Source organism: Petromyzon marinus (genome assembly GCF_048934315.1).
Source record: "Petromyzon marinus isolate PM22_M1 ecotype Great Lakes invasive population chromosome 70 unlocalized genomic scaffold, UKy_Petmar_22M1.pri1.0 chr70_unloc.1, whole genome shotgun sequence".
Taxonomy (NCBI): domain Eukaryota; kingdom Metazoa; phylum Chordata; class Hyperoartia; order Petromyzontiformes; family Petromyzontidae; genus Petromyzon; species Petromyzon marinus.
In genome coordinates, this window is record NW_027422603.1 from 798,054 (window position 1) to 817,003 (window position 18,950).

An 18,950-nucleotide genomic window follows, 5' to 3' on the forward strand; every position below is an offset into this window, starting at 1 on the left:
AGAGAACTGCGTGTAAATAAGGATATCCAAATCCTGGCAGCTGATAAAGGCCGCACTAATGTAGTGATGTCACGAGCCGATTATGATAATAAAATTAGAAATTTACTAGAGGAAAGTACCTACATTAAAATTAAATGGGATCCAACTAATACTTTAGAACGTAAGACTACTGCAATAATTGCAAATTCATTAATCCCTAAGAATGAGCAATACCAAATTAAGCCAAGGGCCTCAAAACCACCTAGAGTGTATGGGCTACCAAAGATTCATAAAATCGGCATGCCATTACAACCCATAGTCAGTACAATTGGCTCTGCCAAATATAAATGAGCAAAATATATAACTAAACAAATACAGCCCTACATCGGTAGGACATCTTCATTCATAAAAAAATCAGAACATCTTGTGAATGTGATTAAAGATATTAAACTTAATCCTAATGATATTCTGGTAAGTTTTGATGTGATTTCTCTATTCACTAAGGTTCCAGTGAATGAATCGCTTAAATTACTTGATACACTAGTAAAGAATACAGGTTTACCAAAAAATATTCCGAAACTTGCTGACCATTGTTTAAATAACACTTACTTCTTATGGAGAGGGGATTTCTTTAAACAAAAGGAGCAGCAATGGGCTCTCCTTTATCCCCTGCTATAGCAAATTTGTACATGGAAAACTTTGAAATAAGAGCACTTGCCTCGAGCACATTAAAACCATCTTTTTGGTTTAGATATGTGGATGACACTTTGGTTGTCTGGCCACATGGTAAAGATACACTTAATGATTTTCTAAATCATCTCAATGCACAAAACCCGGCCATCCCGTTTACCATGGAAATGAAGGTGAATAACACACTCCCATTCCTAGATATTTTGCTTGGACATGGCCTAAACGGTAAAATAACACACAGCGTTTACAGAAAGCAAACGCACACTGATGCCTATCTGAATGCAGATTCGCATCATCATCCAGCTCAGAAATCCTCTCTTATCAAGACGCTCATACATCGGGCTAAAACAGTGTCAGATGGTGAAAGTCTAGTGAGAGAGATCAAACACGCTAAAGAAGCACTACGACAGAATGGCTACAATAATGCTCAAATTAACAGAGCAGTGAATGCCAAATCACGATCGCTAAGCAATACTGCTGAAAGCGATCAGATTGTTAAAACAATAAAAATCCCATATATCTCAGGAGTACCTGACAAATTAGCCCGTGTTTTGCAAAAGCAAAACATTACAGTAAGATTTGGTACAGTACACAACATTCAAAAACTAGTATCTTGCACTAAAGACGCATTACCTAATTTATCAACAGAAGGTGTATATCGGATTAATTGTTTATGTGGCAGATGCTATACTGGACAGACGGGACATAACATCAGCGTAAGACTAAAAGAACATCAAAGAAATATTAAATTATCTCAAACACAACTGTCGGCAGTGGCAGAACATGCTTGTCAACAAGGACACTCAATTGATTTTGATAACGTTGAAGTGTTGTGTAAAACTAATTATTACTGGCAAAGACTAATTAGAGAATCCATTGAAATTGAGAGGAATAGAAATAACTTTAATCGCTCTGACAGCTACAGGCTTAGTGCGGCCTGGAAGCGTATTATTAAATAATACATATTACAATTCCTTATAGGGGAAACACACTAATTAACGGATTACTAACATAGCATATAATCACTCACACATTACAACTAATTACTAATCTACAACTCAATACTAATCATAACCATTGACTGATTACTAATCGATTACATAATTACAATACCCCCCCCCCTCCACCTCAAATCACTGCACCTGAAATGAGTTAAATGATGACGTCACCCTGCTGCTCTATTTAAGACCGGGAGCAAGCGAGGGCTTTACCATTCTGGCGAATTGCCCGATGATGCTGGATGTAATTACCAGCGAAACGTCGTACTCAAACTGTAAATGTTGTGGATTCACTCTTCAACACACCGGTGGGCTAAAGTAGTGAATTATTCGTCTTTTGTCAACGTGACATTTTTTGGCTGATTGGCCGTGTTGGGTGGTGGAGGGTTACGACACCATTTATAAATAACGCGATCTAACCCAAAAACCTTTATTATGAATCCTTCAAACTTATTGGCTTTTGGGTAGGTTCGATTCCCGACCCTGACGATGCATGCAGTATATTTGGAGTTTGCATGTCTCGCTCTCATCATCATCACAGTGGCTATGATATGTCAATGGTCTTCCCTGGGTCTCCCCTGGGTCTCCCCTGGGTCTCCCCTGGGTCTCCCCTGGGTCTCCCTTGGGTCTCCCCTGGGTCTCCCCTGGGTCTCCCCTGGGTCTCCCCTGGGTCTCCCATGGGTCTCCCCTGGGTCTCCCCTGCGTCACCCCTGGGTCTCCCCTGGGTCTCCCCTGGGTCACCCCTGGGTCTCCCCTGGGTCTCCCCTGGGTCTCCCATGGGTCTCCCCTGGGTCTCCCCTGGGTCTCCCCTGGGTCTCCCCTGGGTCACCCCTGGGTCTCCCCTGGGTCTCCCCTGGGTCTCCCCTGGGTCTCCCCTGGGTCACCCCTGGGTCTCCCCTGGGTCACCCCTGGGTCTCCCCTGGGTCTCCCCTGGGTCTCCCCCAGGCCTCCCCTGGGTGCCATGGTGCAGGGTGTGGCTAGGCAAGCAGGCCGAGGCGACGAGCGGTGTCCATGAGGTCGTCGTGGGGCAGGTAGCAGCCGCAGACGCGGCGCGGCCCCAAGAATGCCTCACGCCCGTGCAGCACACGCCAGTTGTCAATCAGCAGCACCTGCAAGTTGCCAACAGACAACGGTCCCTTTCCTCAAGTCTCCGTGTATGTATGTTGAACTTCCTTCGCACCATACATAGCCAACTATGCTGCTCTATGGGTCTCTGAGTCTGGGTGTCTCTGGGTCTCTTTATGTATGTATGAACATCTTTTGCACGGTACGTAGCCAACCGTGCTAATCTGTGGGTGTTTGTGGGTCTCTGTATGTATGTTAAATTTATTTTGGACCTTACGTAGCTAACTGTACTAATCTGTGGGTCTCAGTGTGTACAACCACCAGCACCTTCACCACCGGAACTACCAGCAGCACCACCACTACCACCAGCACCACCACTTCCACCACTGGGAGCTGGTGCTGGCTCTCACCGTGCCAGGCTGCAGCTGGAACCAGGCCTCTGTGCTGGGTTGCCGTAGCAGCGCGGTGAGGTGGCGGTGGGCGTGGTACCAGCGGCGAGCCTCCTCATGCCCACTCACAGCCAGCGACACGCGGTCGTAGTTATTGTAGCTGGTGGGTGGGGGGGCACGGGGTGGGCACGGGGGGGGGGGTCATGGAGGTGGTCACGGGATCGGTCACGGGGGGAGGGGGTCACGGGGGGGGGGGGTCACGGGTGGAGGGGTCACAGGTGGGGGGGGGGTCACAGAGGTGGTCACGGGAGTGGTCACGGGGGTGGACATGGGGGGGGGGGCAGGGGAGGGACATGGGGGCGGTGGTCACTGGGGTGGTGATCACGGGGGCGGTGGCCACGGGGTAGAGGTCACATTGCTAGGGGCAACTGCAGTGTTGGTGATGGGGAGCAAGGGAGGGGGGTGGGGGGCAGTGTCAGTGTTGGGGGCAGCATCGGGGGCAGGGAGAGGTTTGCCTCGCAGCCTCCCCATTGAAGTCCCTCGCTCCACCCTCTAGCCACCCCCCCCCCTACCCCCGAACCCCAGGTCCCAGGCCACCCGCCCTGCCCACTCCCCTCATCTCCACGCAGCCGCGCCCCACCTGCCACCCAACCCCACACAGCTCTCCCCCCACCCAGGTCCCCCCGTCTCCCCTCGCCCCCCTCCCAACTCCGCTCACCACATCATGAGGAGCTCCCCGTGGCCGCCGTTGGCCGTGGGAGTGGTGCCGACGACGGTGTGCGTGGCACGCAGCAGGTGCCGGTGCTGGCGCCCCCCAGCGGCGTCCCCTCCCCCGGCGCCGGCGCCGCCCTCGCTGAACTCGTGCGTGACCGGGACGCGCGCCAGCACCGCGAAGGCGTCCGGTCGGCGGCGGTGCAACCTCCACGCCGCCCCGAAGCCGTCCACCAGCAGCGTGCGGCCGCCCTCGTCCGCGCCGCGCAGCACGTGGAACACCTGCACCCTGAGGGGGGCGGGGGGAGCAGCAGTGGTGATGGGGGCGCCAGCTGGTACGGTACACGCGGCACCAGCAGGCTCGTGCAGGTAGGTGGTGTCTTGGCGAGTACCTGGCGGGCTCGTGCAGGTAGGTGGTGTCTTGGCGAGTACCTGGTGGGCTCGTGCAGGTAGGTGGTGTCTTGGCGAGTACCTGGTGGGCTCGTGCAGGTAGGTGGTGTCTTGGCGAGTACCTGGCAGGCTCGTGCAGGTAGGTGGTGTCTTGGCGAGTACCTGGTGGACTCGTGCAGGTAGATGGTGTCTTGGCGAGTACCTGGTGTACTCGTGCAGGTAGGTGGTATGTTGGCGAGTACCTGGCGGACTCGTGCAGGTAGGTGGTGTCTTGGTGAGTACCTGGTGGGCTCGTGCAGGTAGGTGGTGTCTTGGCGAGTACCTGGTGGGCTCGTGAAGGTAGGTGGTATGTTGGGGAGTACCTGGCGGGCTCGTGCAGGTAGGTGGTGTCTTGGCGAGTACCTGGTGGACTCGTGCAGGTAGGTGGTGTCTTGGCGAGTACCTGGTGGACTCGTGCAGGTAGGTGGTATGTTGGCGAGTACCTGGCAGGCTCATGCAGGTAGGTGGTATGTTGGCGAGTACCTGGCGGGCTCGTGCAGGTAGGTGGTGTCTTGGCGAGTACCTGGCAGGCTCATGCAGGTAGATGGTGTCTTGGCGAGTACCTGGTGGGCTCGTGCAGGTAGGTGGTGTCTTGGCGAGTACCTGGCAGGCTCATGCAGGTAGGTGGTATGTTGGCGAGTACCTGGCAGGCTCATGCAGTTAGGTGGTGTCTTGGCGAGTACCTGGTGGGCTCGTGCAGGTAGGTGGTATGTTGGCGAGTACCTGGCAGGCTCATGCAGGTAGGTGGTATGTTGGCGAGTACCTGGCGGGCTCGTGCAGGTAGGTGGTGTCTTGGCGAGTACCTGGCAGGCTCATGCAGGTAGATGGTGTCTTGGCGAGTACCTGGTGGGCTCGTGCAGGTAGGTGGTGTCTTGGCGAGTACCTGGCAGGCTCATGCAGGTAGGTGGTATGTTGGCGAGTACCTGGCAGGCTCATGCAGTTAGGTGGTGTGTTGGCGAGTACCTGGTGGGCTCGTGCAGGTAGGTGGTGTCTTGGCGAGTACCTGGTGGGCTCGTGCAGGTAGGTGGTGTCTTGGCGAGTACCTGGTGGGCTCGTGCAGGTAGGTGGTGTCTTGGCGAGTACCTGGTGGGCTCGTGCAGGTAGGTGGTGTCTTGGCGAGTACCTGGTGGGCTCGTGCAGGTAGGTGGTATGTTGGGGAGTACCTGGCGGGCTCGTGCAGGTAGGTGGTATGTTGGCGAGTACCTGGCAGGCTCATGCAGTTAGGTGGTGTGTTGGCGAGTACCTGGCGGGCTCGTGCAGGTAGGTGGTGTGCTGGCGAGTACCTGGTGGGCTCGTGCAGGTAGGTGGTGTCTTGGCGAGTACCTGGCGGGCTCGTGCAGGTAGGTGGTGTCTTGGCGAGTACCTGGCAGGCTCATGCCAGTAGGTGGTATGTTGGCGAGTACCTGGTGGGCTCGTGCAGGTAGGTGGTGTCTTGGCGAGTACCTGGCAGGCTCGTGCAGGTAGGTGGTGTCTTGGCGAGTACCTGGTGGACTCGTGCAGGTAGGTGGTGTCTTGGCGAGTACCTGGTGTACTCGTGCAGGTAGGTGGTATGTTGGCGAGTACCTGGCGGACTCGTGCAGGTAGGTGGTGTCTTGGTGAGTACCTGGTGGGCTCGTGCAGGTAGGTGGTGTCTTGGCGAGTACCTGGTGGGCTCGTGAAGGTAGGTGGTATGTTGGGGAGTACCTGGCGGGCTCGTGCAGGTAGGTGGTGTCTTGGCGAGTACCTGGTGGACTCGTGCAGGTAGGTGGTGTCTTGGCGAGTACCTGGTGGACTCGTGCAGGTAGGTGGTATGTTGGCGAGTACCTGGCAGGCTCATGCAGGTAGGTGGTATGTTGGCGAGTACCTGGCGGGCTCGTGCAGGTAGGTGGTGTCTTGGCGAGTACCTGGCAGGCTCATGCAGGTAGATGGTGTCTTGGCGAGTACCTGGTGGGCTCGTGCAGGTAGGTGGTGTCTTGGCGAGTACCTGGCAGGCTCATGCAGGTAGGTGGTATGTTGGCGAGTACCTGGCAGGCTCATGCAGTTAGGTGGTGTCTTGGCGAGTACCTGGTGGGCTCGTGCAGGTAGGTGGTATGTTGGCGAGTACCTGGCAGGCTCATGCAGGTAGGTGGTATGTTGGCGAGTACCTGGCGGGCTCGTGCAGGTAGGTGGTGTCTTGGCGAGTACCTGGCAGGCTCATGCAGGTAGATGGTGTCTTGGCGAGTACCTGGTGGGCTCGTGCAGGTAGGTGGTGTCTTGTCGAGTACCTGGCAGGCTCATGCAGGTAGGTGGTATGTTGGCGAGTACCTGGCAGGCTCATGCAGTTAGGTGGTGTGTTGGCGAGTACCTGGTGGGCTCGTGCAGGTAGGTGGTGTCTTGGCGAGTACCTGGTGGGCTCGTGCAGGTAGGTGGTGTCTTGGCGAGTACCTGGTGGGCTCGTGCAGGTAGGTGGTGTCTTGGCGAGTACCTGGCAGGCTCGTGCAGGTAGGTGGTGTCTTGGCGAGTACCTGGCGGGCTCGTGCAGGTAGGTGGTGTCTTGGCGAGTACCTGGCAGGCTCATGCAGGTAGGTGGTGTGCTGGCGAGTACCTGGCAGGCTCATGCAGGTAGGTGGTGTGCTGGCGAGTACCTGGCAGGCTCGTGCAGGTAGGTGGTATCCGTGTGGCGGTCCAGAGACTCCGCGGTGTAGGCCGTGTCACTCCGCTCACCGTCCGCGGAGAATTCCCACATGCGGCCAAACACCGTCTCCCTAGTAAACACCAGAACCACCACAACCACCACAACTATCACAACCACCACAATCACCACCACCAGAACTACAACTTCCACAACCACCATCACAATCACCACAATCGCAAACCACCACAATCAATACAACCACCACAATTACAATCACCCCTACCACCACTACTACCATCACAACCACCACCATCATGATTACAACCACCAGCACAACCACCACCACCGCAACCATCAATACCACTCATAAATGCGGCCAAACACCGTCTCCCTCGCGACCACCACAAAAACGACAACCATCAAGTATACGAACACCACTCCCACCAACACCGCAATCATCATCACGTCTCCCCTGCACAATCACCACATTGTCACTGGCTGCAGCAGCAAGAAGATTATGAGTGGTCTTGGGGTGTTGCTGGTGGCGGTGTTGGTAGTGGCGGTGGTGGTGTGAGCAGAGGTGTAGGCAATTCCTACAAGATCTACAGCTCTGCTTTATTGACCAGGTCAAGGCCTATGATACCTACAGTAGGCCTGGGCTCTGGGTTGTTCTTCGTGCTTTCGGAGTCCCTGACTCTCTGCGCACGCTAATTAAGGTGGTGAGCAGGCCACGGTAAAACGGGAGTCGGAGCCATTCCCTGTTCACCTTGGGGTGCGACAGGGATGTCCTCTGGCTCCCACATAATTTAACATCTATTTGACCCACGTAGTTTGTGAAGCGTTCGATGGCTGTACCGGAGGAATCTCCATCTGTTGCAGGTACAATGGAGGCTGATCGATGCCCGGGTGCTGTCAAGGGATGGCTCCCTAATGGTCAACCATGTTATGTATGCTGATGATCTGGTCATTGCTGCTCACTCAGAGGATGAATTGGAGGCACTGCTGCTGAGAGGTGGGGATTTACCATCAGCCCCACCAAAACTAAGCGGCTGCCTGGGTAATTTTGTGTCATCAAACACTCCACCCCCTCAACTCCCCTTTAGTGATGGGGCAGTTGTGGAGATAATGGAGAGTTTTCCATACCTGGGCAGTGTGCTTATGACAGATTAGGTCTCACTCTAAATCAGTCGAGCGGCTATATATATATTCATCAGCTGCGTAATGCTGTGTGGAAGCTACCTGGTCTTTCGCTCCACACGAAGTTTTGGGGCTTCTCAACCACGGTCCTTCCCTGCCTTCTCTACACTTGCGAAATGTGTACCTCCCCTAATAGAACATCTTCGCCGGTTAGAAACATTTAGGCTCGCCTGCCTACGATCCATCCTGGGTTTAACCAGGCTGGATTGTGTGAGGAGCTCACAAATCCTTGAAAGATCTGGGCAAGGTCCCATCGGTGAGTTTCTCCGGCAGGCAAGGCTACGTTGGTTGGGTCATGTAGCCTGGTGGTGATGTTAATGGCGGTGTTGATGATGGTGTTGATGATGGTGTTGGCGGTGTTGGTGGTGCTGGTAGCGGTGTTGGTGTCATTGGTGGCATTGGTGGCGGTGTTGGTGCTGGTGGTGTTGGTACCGGATGAATGAGAGGCGCTCTGCCACCGCTCGTGTGGCGTCCATGGTGGGGGGCGTCTCCCTCACGACAGCGAAGCCGAGCAGCAAGAGGCGGTGCAGCACCCGGCGCAGAGCGTCCTCACAGTCCAGCACCGCCGCAAAACGCTCACCCAGCAGCACCGCTGGGTGGGGGGGGGAGGGGAGGTGGGTGAGTGGCTGGGTGAGTGAGTGGTGTGCTGAGCGTGAGGCTGGGCGAGTAGTTGGGTGAGTGAGTGGTGAGTGGCTGGGTGAGCTAGTGACTGAGTGAATGGCGTGGTGATTGGAGTGGCGAGTGAGTGGCTGGGCGAGTGAGTGGTATGCTGAGCGTGAGGCTGGGTGAGTAGTTGGGTGAGTGAGTGGTGAGTGGCTGGGTGAGCTAGTGACTGAGTGAATGGCGTGGTGATTGGAGTGGTGAGTGAGTGGCTGGGTGAGTGAGTGGTATATGCTGAGTGTGAGGCTGGGTGAGTAGTTGGGTGAGTGGGTGAGTTAATGAGTGGATGGGTGAGTTAGTGGTGTGCTGAGTGTGAGGCTGGGTGAGTAGTTGGGTGAGTGAGTGGTGAGTGGCTGGGTGAGCTAGTGACTGAGTGAATGGCGTGGTGATTGGAGTGGCGAGTGAGTGGCTGGGTGAGTGAGTGGTATGCTGAGCGTGAGGCTGGGTGAGTAGTTGGGTGAGTGAGTGAGTGAGTGGGTGAGTTAATGAGTGGATGGGTGAGTTAGTGGTGTGGTGAGTGTGAGCCTGAGTGGCTGGGTGATCGCCAGCCCCAGCAGCACCCGGCACAGAGCGGCCTCACAGTCCAGCACCGCCGCACAGCGCTCACCCAGCAGCACCGCTGGGTGGGGTGGGGGAGGTGGGTGAGTGGCTGGGTGAGCTAGTGACTGAGTGAATGGCGTGGTGATTGGAGTGGTCAGTGAGTGGTAAGTGAGTGGCGTGGTGAGTGAGTGAGCATGGTGAGCGTCTGAGGCTGAGTGGCTGGGTGAGTGGTGTGGTGCATGTGAGGCTAAGTGAGTGGCTGGGTGAGTCAGTGGCTGCATGAGTGAGTGGCTGCATGAGCGAGTGGCTGGGGTGAGTGGCTGGGTGAGTGAGTAGCTGGCCGAGTGAGTGGAGTGGTGGGTGAGCGGCATGGTGGTTGAGCGGCATGGTGGGTGAGTGGCTGGGTGAGTGAGTGGCTGGGGTGAGTGGCTGGAGTGAGTGGCTGGGTGAGTGGCTGGGTGAGTGAGTGGCGTGGTGAGTGGCATAGTGAGTGAGTGGCTGTGTGAGCCTGGCGGGTGAGCGAGCCGTACCTGGGTCGTGGTGAGCGAGCCTCTGCAGGGTGAGCCAGTCCCACAGGTGAGTGTGAGGCTGGGTGAGCGAGTGCCGCTGACGCTCGCCACTGGCGTTGAAAAGCCACGACCCCGCGTACTCACTCACGTGGCCGTCCAGCCCTACGCACACACGGGGGTGAGCGTACACAGTGGTGAGCGTACACAGCGGTGAGCGTACACAGCGGTGAGCGTACACAGCTGTGAGCGTACACAGCGGTGAGCGTACACAGCTGTGAGCGTACACAGCGGTAAGCGTACACAGCGGTGAGCGTACACAGCTGTGAGCGTACACAGCGGTGAGCGTACACAGCGGTGATCGTACATGTGTACAAGTGTGCCTACTACACGCACGTGTACACATAAAACACCTGCGTGTACACGCACACGTACACGTGAGGGTGAGTGTGTCCCCGTGCACGCGTGCTCCGCGAGGCCGCACGTCCAGGGGGATGGAGGCCGTATCCAGCAGGCGCTGGCCCGTGTCCACACGCACGCTGGAGCCGTGCGCACGGCAGTGGTCGCGCAGCCACACGTAGTCCACGCTCACCACCACCTCCTCGCCCTCACCCTCCTCCTCATCGCCGCCGCTCACCACCGTCTCCTCATCGGCTCTTCGCACCCCCGGTTCCGCGTCGATGGGTTTTGAGGAGACCCCAAATACCAGGTCTGCACGGGGGACACGGGGAGATGGAGACACGGGGGAGATGGAGACACGGGGAGATGGGGACAGGGGGAGATGGGGACACGGGGAGATGGAGACACGGGGAGATGGGGACACGGGGAGATGGGGACACGGGGAGATGGGGACACGGGGAGATGGAGACACGGGGAGATGGAGACACGGGGAGATGGAGACAAGTGGAGATGGGGACACGGGGAGATGGGGACACGGGGAGATGGAGACACGGGGAGATGGAGACACGGGGAGATGGAGACAAGTGGAGATGGGGACACGGGGAGATAGAGACACGGGGAGATGGAGACACGGGGAGATGGGGACACGGGGAGATGGAGACACGGGGAGATGGGGACACGGGGAGATGGGGACAAGGGGAGATGGAGACACGGGGAGATGAGGACACGGGGAGATGGAGACACGGGGAGATGGGGACACGGGGAGATGGGGACACGGGGAGATGGAGACACGGGGAGATGGAGACACGGGGAGATGGAGACACGGGGAGATGAGGACACGGGGAGATGGGGACAAGAGGAGATGGAGACACGGGGAGATGGGGACAAGGGGAGATGGGGATATGGGGACACGGGGAGATGGAGACACGGGGAGATGGGGACACGGGGAGATGGGGACACGGGGAGATGGGGACACGGGGAGATGGGGACACGGGGAGATGGGGACACGGGGAGATGGAGACACGGGGAGATGGGGACACGGGGAGATGGAGACACGGGGAGATGGAGACACGGGGAGATGGGGACACGGGGAGATGGAGACACGGGGAGATGGAGACACGGGGAGATGGAGACACGGGGAGATGAGGATACGGGGAGATGGAGATACGGGGAGATGGGGACACGGGGAGATGGAGACACGGGGAGATGGAGACACGGGGAGATGGAGACACGGGGAGATGGAGACATAGAGAGATAGGGACAGGGGGAGATGGGGACACGGGGAGATGGAGACACGGGGAGATGGAGACACGGGGAGATGGAGACATGGGGAGATGAGGACACGGGGAGATGGAGACACGGGGAGATGGAGACACGGGGAGATGAGAACACGGGGAGATGGAGACACGGGGAGATGGAGACACGGGGAGATGGAGACACGGGGAGATGGAGACACGGGGAGATGGAGACACGGGGAGATGGAGACACGGGGAGATGGAGACACGGGGAGATGGAGACACGGGGAGATGGGGACAGGGGGAGATGGGGACACGGGAAGATGGAGACACGGGAAGATGAGGACACGGGGAGATGGAGACATGGGGAGATGGAGACACGGGGAGATGGAGAACGGGGAGATGGAGACACGGGGAGATGGAGACACGGGGAGATGGAGACACGGGGAGATGGGGACATGGGCAGATGGAGACACGGGGAGATGGGGACACGGGAAATATTCTCTCACCTGGTCATGCAAAATCGAATTAAAACGTGAAATCCGTTGTATGTTAATGTAGACTATGATTTATAATGTTAATGCAGACTATGATTTCTGACAGTGTTAATGCAGGATATGAATTCTAACAGTTTGTTAATACAGGCTTTGATTTCTCACTGTGCTAATGCAGGTAACGATATCTAACCGAGTGTCAACGCAGACTGATTTACAACTGCGCCAATGCAGGCTATGATTTCTCACCATGTTAATGCAGGCTATGAATTTGAACTGTGTCAATGCAGGCTATAATATCAAACGCTGGTACAATGTTACCCAGGTAGGTGTCTCTTGGTCTGCAGGCGAGCAGGGCGAGGGGCCCGGGTTTTGGGGGGCCCATGGCGGCCCCCCTTCTCACGGCCACCACGGAACAGGCCAGAGTTCGCCACGGGGTCGGGCGAAGCATCCACATGGCGCCCGCTCTGTGCCTGAGTGGAGAGCAAAGACAATGGCGGCGTTATCTTAGTAGCAAGCGGCAGGGTGGGTTGGGTGTGGGGTGGGTGGCCAGCACCCACACCACCGGATCTCCCAGTGGCAATAATCGACATCACTGCTGTTGGCCGTGAGCGGGAATCGCCGAGTTTGTAGTGCGGCGTGCTCTCACCACAGTGGCACACGGGGAGGGTCGGTCGGTGGCCAGCAACATGCCCGGCTGTGTTTGTCTCTGCAGTGGCAATTGTTTTTAAACGTGTAGTGGGTTCAATCAGGTGCACACTTGATCTTGGAGGCAACACACTTATTAATTAACACCACTGAGTAACTGTTAAAACTAACAACTTAGGGTGGTGACCACCACGGCTGACATAAATGACGTCACGCACCTAGGGGGGTGGGGTAGTCAGATATTTGTGACGATGTGTGACGAGGGGGGGGGGGGAGCGTTTGAAAAATGTGACGTCACATCAAAATGCGCAACTTTAAATAAATATAGACAACACGTTCTACTTAATTAAATAGACTTTTTAATAAATATTTTCTCCTACAACAGAGTGCAGCGCCACATTATAAATACGCACTACAATGACAACGATAGTTTTAAAGCGATTTGAAGCATGTTTCATTTTTTTTTGGGAGGGGGGGGCAGAGTTATGTGACGTCATTTGAGGGGGGTCTGACTTTTTGTGACGCCGTGTGACGTCATTTATGGACGGCCCCTATACACATTGGACGGGACAACTACAATTGGACCAGGACAGCGAACACGCTGCCCGGTCCGCTGTTGCGAGGACCGGAGACCGAGTTCCCAGGCTCGACGACGGAGGAGGATTTTTTTCCCTGCGACGGACAGCCCAGATCCCTCTCGAGACGTGGCTCATAACTGCTGAGGCGTGGCCAGCTCCGCCCCTTGGCCACGCCCCCTTTTCAGATCCTTCGGCAACGCCCGGGTCCCTCCTCGCATGACCCTCGCACCCCCATCTGGGGGTCCCCTGGCCCCCCTCATCCGGTCACGTGCCCTCTCGGGTTCATCCAGGGTATCACACCCTGGCCTCTAGCGGGTCATGGCGTGCCGTGTTCACGCCAGTGCCAAAGAGAGGCACCCCACATACCCTTGGTACTGTCGCAACACAGTAGTGACGTCATTTATGTCACTACATGTGTACACACAAAGCTCCAGGTACTCATATGAGGCTGAGTCCACCTAGGGAAGGCCCAGGACCAGTGCATATAATCGAAATTGGGTCGCCGGGTTCGGAGTGCAGTGCGATAACCGCTACACCACCGCTCCCCGCCACACACACAACAACCACCATTCGCCACTAAGTGGCGGTGATGTCACAACGGCATTTGGGCCAGGCGATGTGCACGTTAAGGCCACGTGAAGTGTCAAAACGCCCGCTGGCAGGTCACAGGACAGACCCAGGTGCCATTAATTGCCTTATTGAGATGACTGGCTGATCCACCACCTGTGCCCCCTATTGTTCCAACTTGCTGTGCTTTAGCCACCCGGCGCTCCGCTCGTTGTTGTGAGCATCGCTCCTCTGCCCTCCATTGTTGCTGGAGGGCAAATGCCTCCAACTGTCCAGTAGCGTCATTCACGAGCCTCCTCCACAGAGGCCGATGTATCATAGGCAAGCCAGCATGAATGTGTCTAACTGGTGAAGATTTTCCATTAGGGGGGTCCACATTTCACAAGAATAGAGAAGGGAGGGCATGACCGTGGTTGAGAAAAACCGAAGCTTTGTGTGGCGCGACAGACCAGGTAGCTTCCACACAGCGTTACGCAGCCGATGAAAAGATAATGCTGCTCGGCTGATTTGGAGTGAGACCTCTGCTGACAAACCGGAGCTGGTCATGAGCACACTGCCCATGTACAGTGAGGGAAAAAAGTATTTTATCCCCTGCTGATTTTGTACGTTTGCCCACTGACAAAGAAATGATCAGTCTATAATTTTAATGGTAGGTTTATTTGAACAGTGAGAGACAGAATAACAAAGACATCCAGAAAAACGCATGTCAAAAATGTTATAAATTGATTTGCATTTTAATGAGGGAAATAAGTATTTGACCCCCTCTCAGTCAGAAAGATTTCTGGCTCCCAGGTGTCTTTTATACAGGTAACAAGCTGAGCTTAGGAGCACACTTTTAAAGAGAGTGCTCCTAATCTCAGCTTGCTACCTGTATAAAAGACACCTGTCCACAGAAGCAATCAATCAGATTCCAAACTCTCCATCATGGCCAAGACCAAAGAGCTCTCCAAGGATGTCAGGGACAAGATTGTAGACCTACACAAGGCTGGAATTGGCTACAAGACCATTGCCAAGCAGCTTGGTGAGAAGGTGACAACAGTTGGTGTGTTTATTCGCAAATGGAAGAAATACAAAAGAACTGTCAATCTTCCTCGACCTGGGGCTCCATGCAAGATCTCACCTCGTGGAGTTGCAATGATCACGAGAACGGTGAGGAATCAGCCTAAAACTACACGGGAGGATATTGTCAATGATCTCAAGGCAGCTGGAACCATAGTCACCAAGAAAACAATTGGTAACACACTACGCCGTGAAGGACTGAAATCTTGCAGCGCTCGCAAGGTCCCCCTGCTCAAGAAAGCACATCTACATGACTGTCTGAAGTTTGCCAATGAACATCTGAATGATTCAGAGGACAACTGGGTGAAAGTGTTGTGGTCAGATGAGACCAAAATGGAGTTCTTTGGCATCAACTCAACTCGCCGTGTTTGGAGGAGGAGGAATGCTGCCTATGACCCCAAGAACACCATCCCCACCGTCAAACATGGAGGTGGAAACATTATGCTTTGGGGGTGTTTTTCTGCTAAGGGGACAGGACAACTTCACCGCATCAAAGGGACGATGGACGGGGCCATGTACCGTCAAATCTTGGGTGAGAACCTGAAGAAAGACCCTCTTGAGGAGCCTTTCAAAACCATCACTTTACCCTACATTGCGGGGATCACAAAAAAGATTTCCAAAATCTTGAATAAACACAAGATCCAGGTCCGTTTCAACACATTACATAAAATCCGTGATCTGGTTCCGTCTGTAAAAGATGTGATTCCGGACATACAGTACCCTGGTGTCTACAAACTAAGTTGCCTCTGTGGTAGTAGTTACATTGGAGAAACCAAACGCCATGTCTCGGACCGCATTCGTGAACACAAAGCAGATCTTAAACACGGTAGGACCAACACCTCGGCCGTGGCAGATCATTGTTATAATTCAGTAGGCTCACATGATATTGACTTTTCCAAGACAGAGGTTCTTTGTAAGCCATCTGGCTACCATGAGAGATTCGTTCATGAGGCTATCCACATATACAAGCACAGAGACAATTTCAACCGAGAAGATGGATTCTGGCTTAGCAATCATTGGAAAGATTTGATAAACCATTTCAGGTCTTAATTGATTGTTCACGCTTACAGTGGCTTTCAGACAGCATACATTAATTTTTCGTCTCCCCCCTCCTCTTTTCAGAACACAGATGGACTAGTCCTTCTAAATAAACTGCCAAATCGCTGAGCGTGGCGCTAACGTTTTTTATAAATACACCTTTTTAAAATTAAATAAATTAATGCAAACCGACACACCTGATGACGACCATTTGTGTTATGGTCGAAACGTCGCGAGAATTTTTATTGTTTTATATATTGTATTATTTTATTGTTTCCCTTCAACGTGACTTTACCGAAAGAGCTAAGAATATGAATTACTGCAGTCACGAAAGCTTTAAATCTAAACTGTAAGGGCTGTTACCGTTTATGAACCACTTCCACACTCGGCATCCTACACTCACACCTGTGTAGGTGCACTCTATCTCAGTCCTTAACCCGTACACTTAGTAACTCTTAGGATCCTACCCCGGCTATGCATTTGGCTCGCTCACTCGTCTGCCCCGGAGCGGGGCATAAGCCAACACCGCTCCGCGATGAGGAGACCCTCTTCCAGCCGATCCTTGCCCTGGCCCCCAACGACGACCCCGCTCCTGACTTGGGGTCCCCCTTAAGGCCTCTTTGGCCGGCTCCTCCTCTTTCTTGGCACCACCCACATCTCGCAAGAGCCATCCGAAAACCCTTGAGTACCCTTCATTGGATACCCACAATACTCCTCCACATATGGAAAACTCTCCACTCTTTCCCACAACTGCCCCATCACCAAATGAGAGTTGTGGTGGTGACGACCCGAGTTCAATTCCCGCTCACGGCCACCACCAGTGACAATTATCTGAACCGGTCATGGGCCTCGCCTAGGTCGACTCAGCCTCAAATGAGTACTTGGTGGCAGTGTGTAGTGAACATCGCCACTAGGGAGACAAAGGCGGCCGGGCATGGCGTTGGCCAGCCACCGCTACGTGTGCCACGGTGACTGCCTTCAAAAGCGCTCGCGAACAGCACTTGCCCCAACAGTCTGGTAAAGGCTATTCGGGGGATCATTGTATTTGTGTAGTTTACACTGCCACACTCACCTGCATCACCAAAGCTGGATTATGGACCGGGCCAGTGGGGCCAGTTGGGCCAGTGCCCCGGGGCCTCGGACTGCCAGGGGGCCTCCAAACCTCAGGCCGCGTGCGGTACGAGGCACGAGACTTCCGAATGAAGTTGAACGCCACAGGGCAAGCTGAGGTTCACCACCAAAAGCGACCAGGTAGTGAGTGATGCAGCATCACTGCCTGGCCACTTGTGGTGGTGGACCCTGCAACCCGCCCATCTCACCCCTCCAGGCAGGGGGAGGGGGGTACGTGACAGGGACTTGATTTGTGTAGAGGAGGGAGGCTCCCCCGTGTCTACCTCATAGCCCCCGTGTCTCCCTCACAGTGCCCCGTGTCTCCCTCACAGTGCCCCGTGTCTCCTTCACAGTGTCCCGTGTCTCCTTCACAGTGCCCCGTGTCTCCCTCACGATCCCCGTGTCTCCCTCACGATCCCCGTGTCTCCTTCACAGTGCCCCGTGTCTCCTTCACAGTGCCCCGTGTCTCCCTCACAGTCCCCGTGTCTCCCTCACGATCCCCGTGTCTCCTTCACAGTGTCCCGTGTCTCTCTCACAGTGTCCCATGTCTCCCTCACAGTCCCCGTGTCTCCCTCACAGTCCCCGTGTCTCCTTCACAGTGTCCCGTGTCTCCCTCACGATCCCCGTGTCTCCCTCACAGTGCCCCGCGTCTCCCTCATAGTCCCCGTGTCTCCCTCATAGTCCCCGTGTCTCCTTCACAGTCCCCGTGTCTCCCTCACGGTCCCCGTGTCTCCCTCACGGTCCCCGTGTCTCCCTCACGGTCCCCGTGTCTCCCTCACAGTGCCCGTGTCTCCCTCATAGTCCCCGTGTCTCCCTCACAGTCCCCGTGTCTCCCTCACGGTCCCCGTGTCTCCCTCACGGTCCCCGTGTCTCCCTAACGGTCCCCGTGTCTCCCTCACAGTGCCCCGTGTCTCCCTCATAGTCCCCGTGTCTCCCTCATAGTCCCCGTGTCTCCCTCATAGTCCCCGTGTCTCCCTCACGGTCCCCGTGTCTCCCTCATAGTCCCCGTGTCTCCCTCACAGTCCCCATGTCTCCCTCATAGTCCCCGTGTCTCCCTCACAGTCCCCGTGTCTCCCTCATAGTCCCCGTGTCTCCCTCACGGTCCCCGTGTCTCCCTCACGGTCCCCGTGTCTCCCTCATAGTCCCCGTGTCTCCCTCACAGTCCCCGTGTCTCCCTCACAGTCCCCGTGTCTCCCTCACAGTCCCCGTGTCTCCCTCACGGTCCCCGTGTCTCCCTCACGGTCCCCGTGTCTCCCTCATAGTCCCCGTGTCTCCCTCATAGTCCCCGTGTCTCCCTAATAGTCCCCGTGTCTCACTCATAGTGTCCCGTGTCTCCCTCACGGTCCCCGTGTCTCCCTCATAGTCCCTCCCTCATAGTGCCCGTGTCTCCCTCATAGTCCCCGTGTCTCCCTCACGATCCCCGTGTCTCCCTCATAGTCCCCGTGTCTCCCTCATAGTCCCTCCCTCATAGTCCCCGTGTCTCCCTCATAGTCCCCGTGTCTCCCTCACGATCCCCGTGTCTCCCTCATAGTCCCCGTGTCTCCCTCATAGTCCCCGCGTCTCCCTCAGTCCCCGTGTCTCCCTCATAGTCCCCGTGTCTCCCTCACGGTCCCCGTGTCTCCCTCATAGTCCCCGTGTCTCCCTCACGGTCCCCGTGTCTCCCTCACAGTCCCCGTGTCTCCCTCACAGTCCCCGTGTCTCCCTCATGGTCCCCGTGTCTCATAGTCCCCGTGTCTCCCTCACAGTCCCCGTGTCTCCCTCATAGTCCCCGTGTCTCCTTCACAGTGTCCCGTGTCTCCCTCATAGTCCCCGTGTCTCCCTCACAGTCCCCGTGTCTCCCTCACAGTGTCCCGTGTCTCCCTCACGATCCCCGTGTCTCCCTCATAGTCCCCGTGTCTCCCTCATAGTCCCCGTGTCTCCCTCACAGTGTCCCGTGTCTCCCTCATAGTCCCCGTGTCTCCCTCCCTACCTCCTTTCCCCCGTGTTCGTCGCGGCGTGATGACGTCATCGCATAACGACGAATGTGCGTGGCGACGTCATCGCATAACGACGAATGTTCGTGGGG

General features: G+C 55.5%; 1 protein-coding gene across 4 annotated transcripts; it reads right to left on the minus strand.

Annotated features, from left to right (window-relative positions):
* Positions 1-1,551: 1,551 nt before the first annotated feature.
* On the minus strand, positions 1,552-18,950 carry TMLHE (trimethyllysine hydroxylase, epsilon). 4 transcript variants are annotated; one of them, XM_076058278.1, is made up of 10 exons: positions 18,855-18,928; positions 16,848-16,999; positions 12,207-12,358; positions 10,193-10,468; positions 9,782-9,922; positions 8,484-8,643; positions 6,865-6,984; positions 3,840-4,121; positions 3,143-3,281; positions 1,552-2,776 (listed from the first exon to the last, which is right to left on the minus strand). In XM_076058278.1, exons 3-10 carry the CDS (start codon positions 12,340-12,342, stop codon positions 2,645-2,647), a joined length of 1,386 nt encoding a protein of 461 aa, XP_075914393.1. In that variant the 5' UTR covers positions 12,343-12,358; positions 16,848-16,999; positions 18,855-18,928; the 3' UTR covers positions 1,552-2,644. The 4 variants fall into 4 exon arrangements, with proteins under 4 accessions (XP_075914393.1, XP_075914392.1, XP_075914394.1 ...); XM_076058277.1 differs by having other exon boundaries at positions 16,848-17,096; positions 18,855-18,896; XM_076058279.1 differs by lacking the exon at positions 16,848-16,999 and having other exon boundaries at positions 18,855-18,950.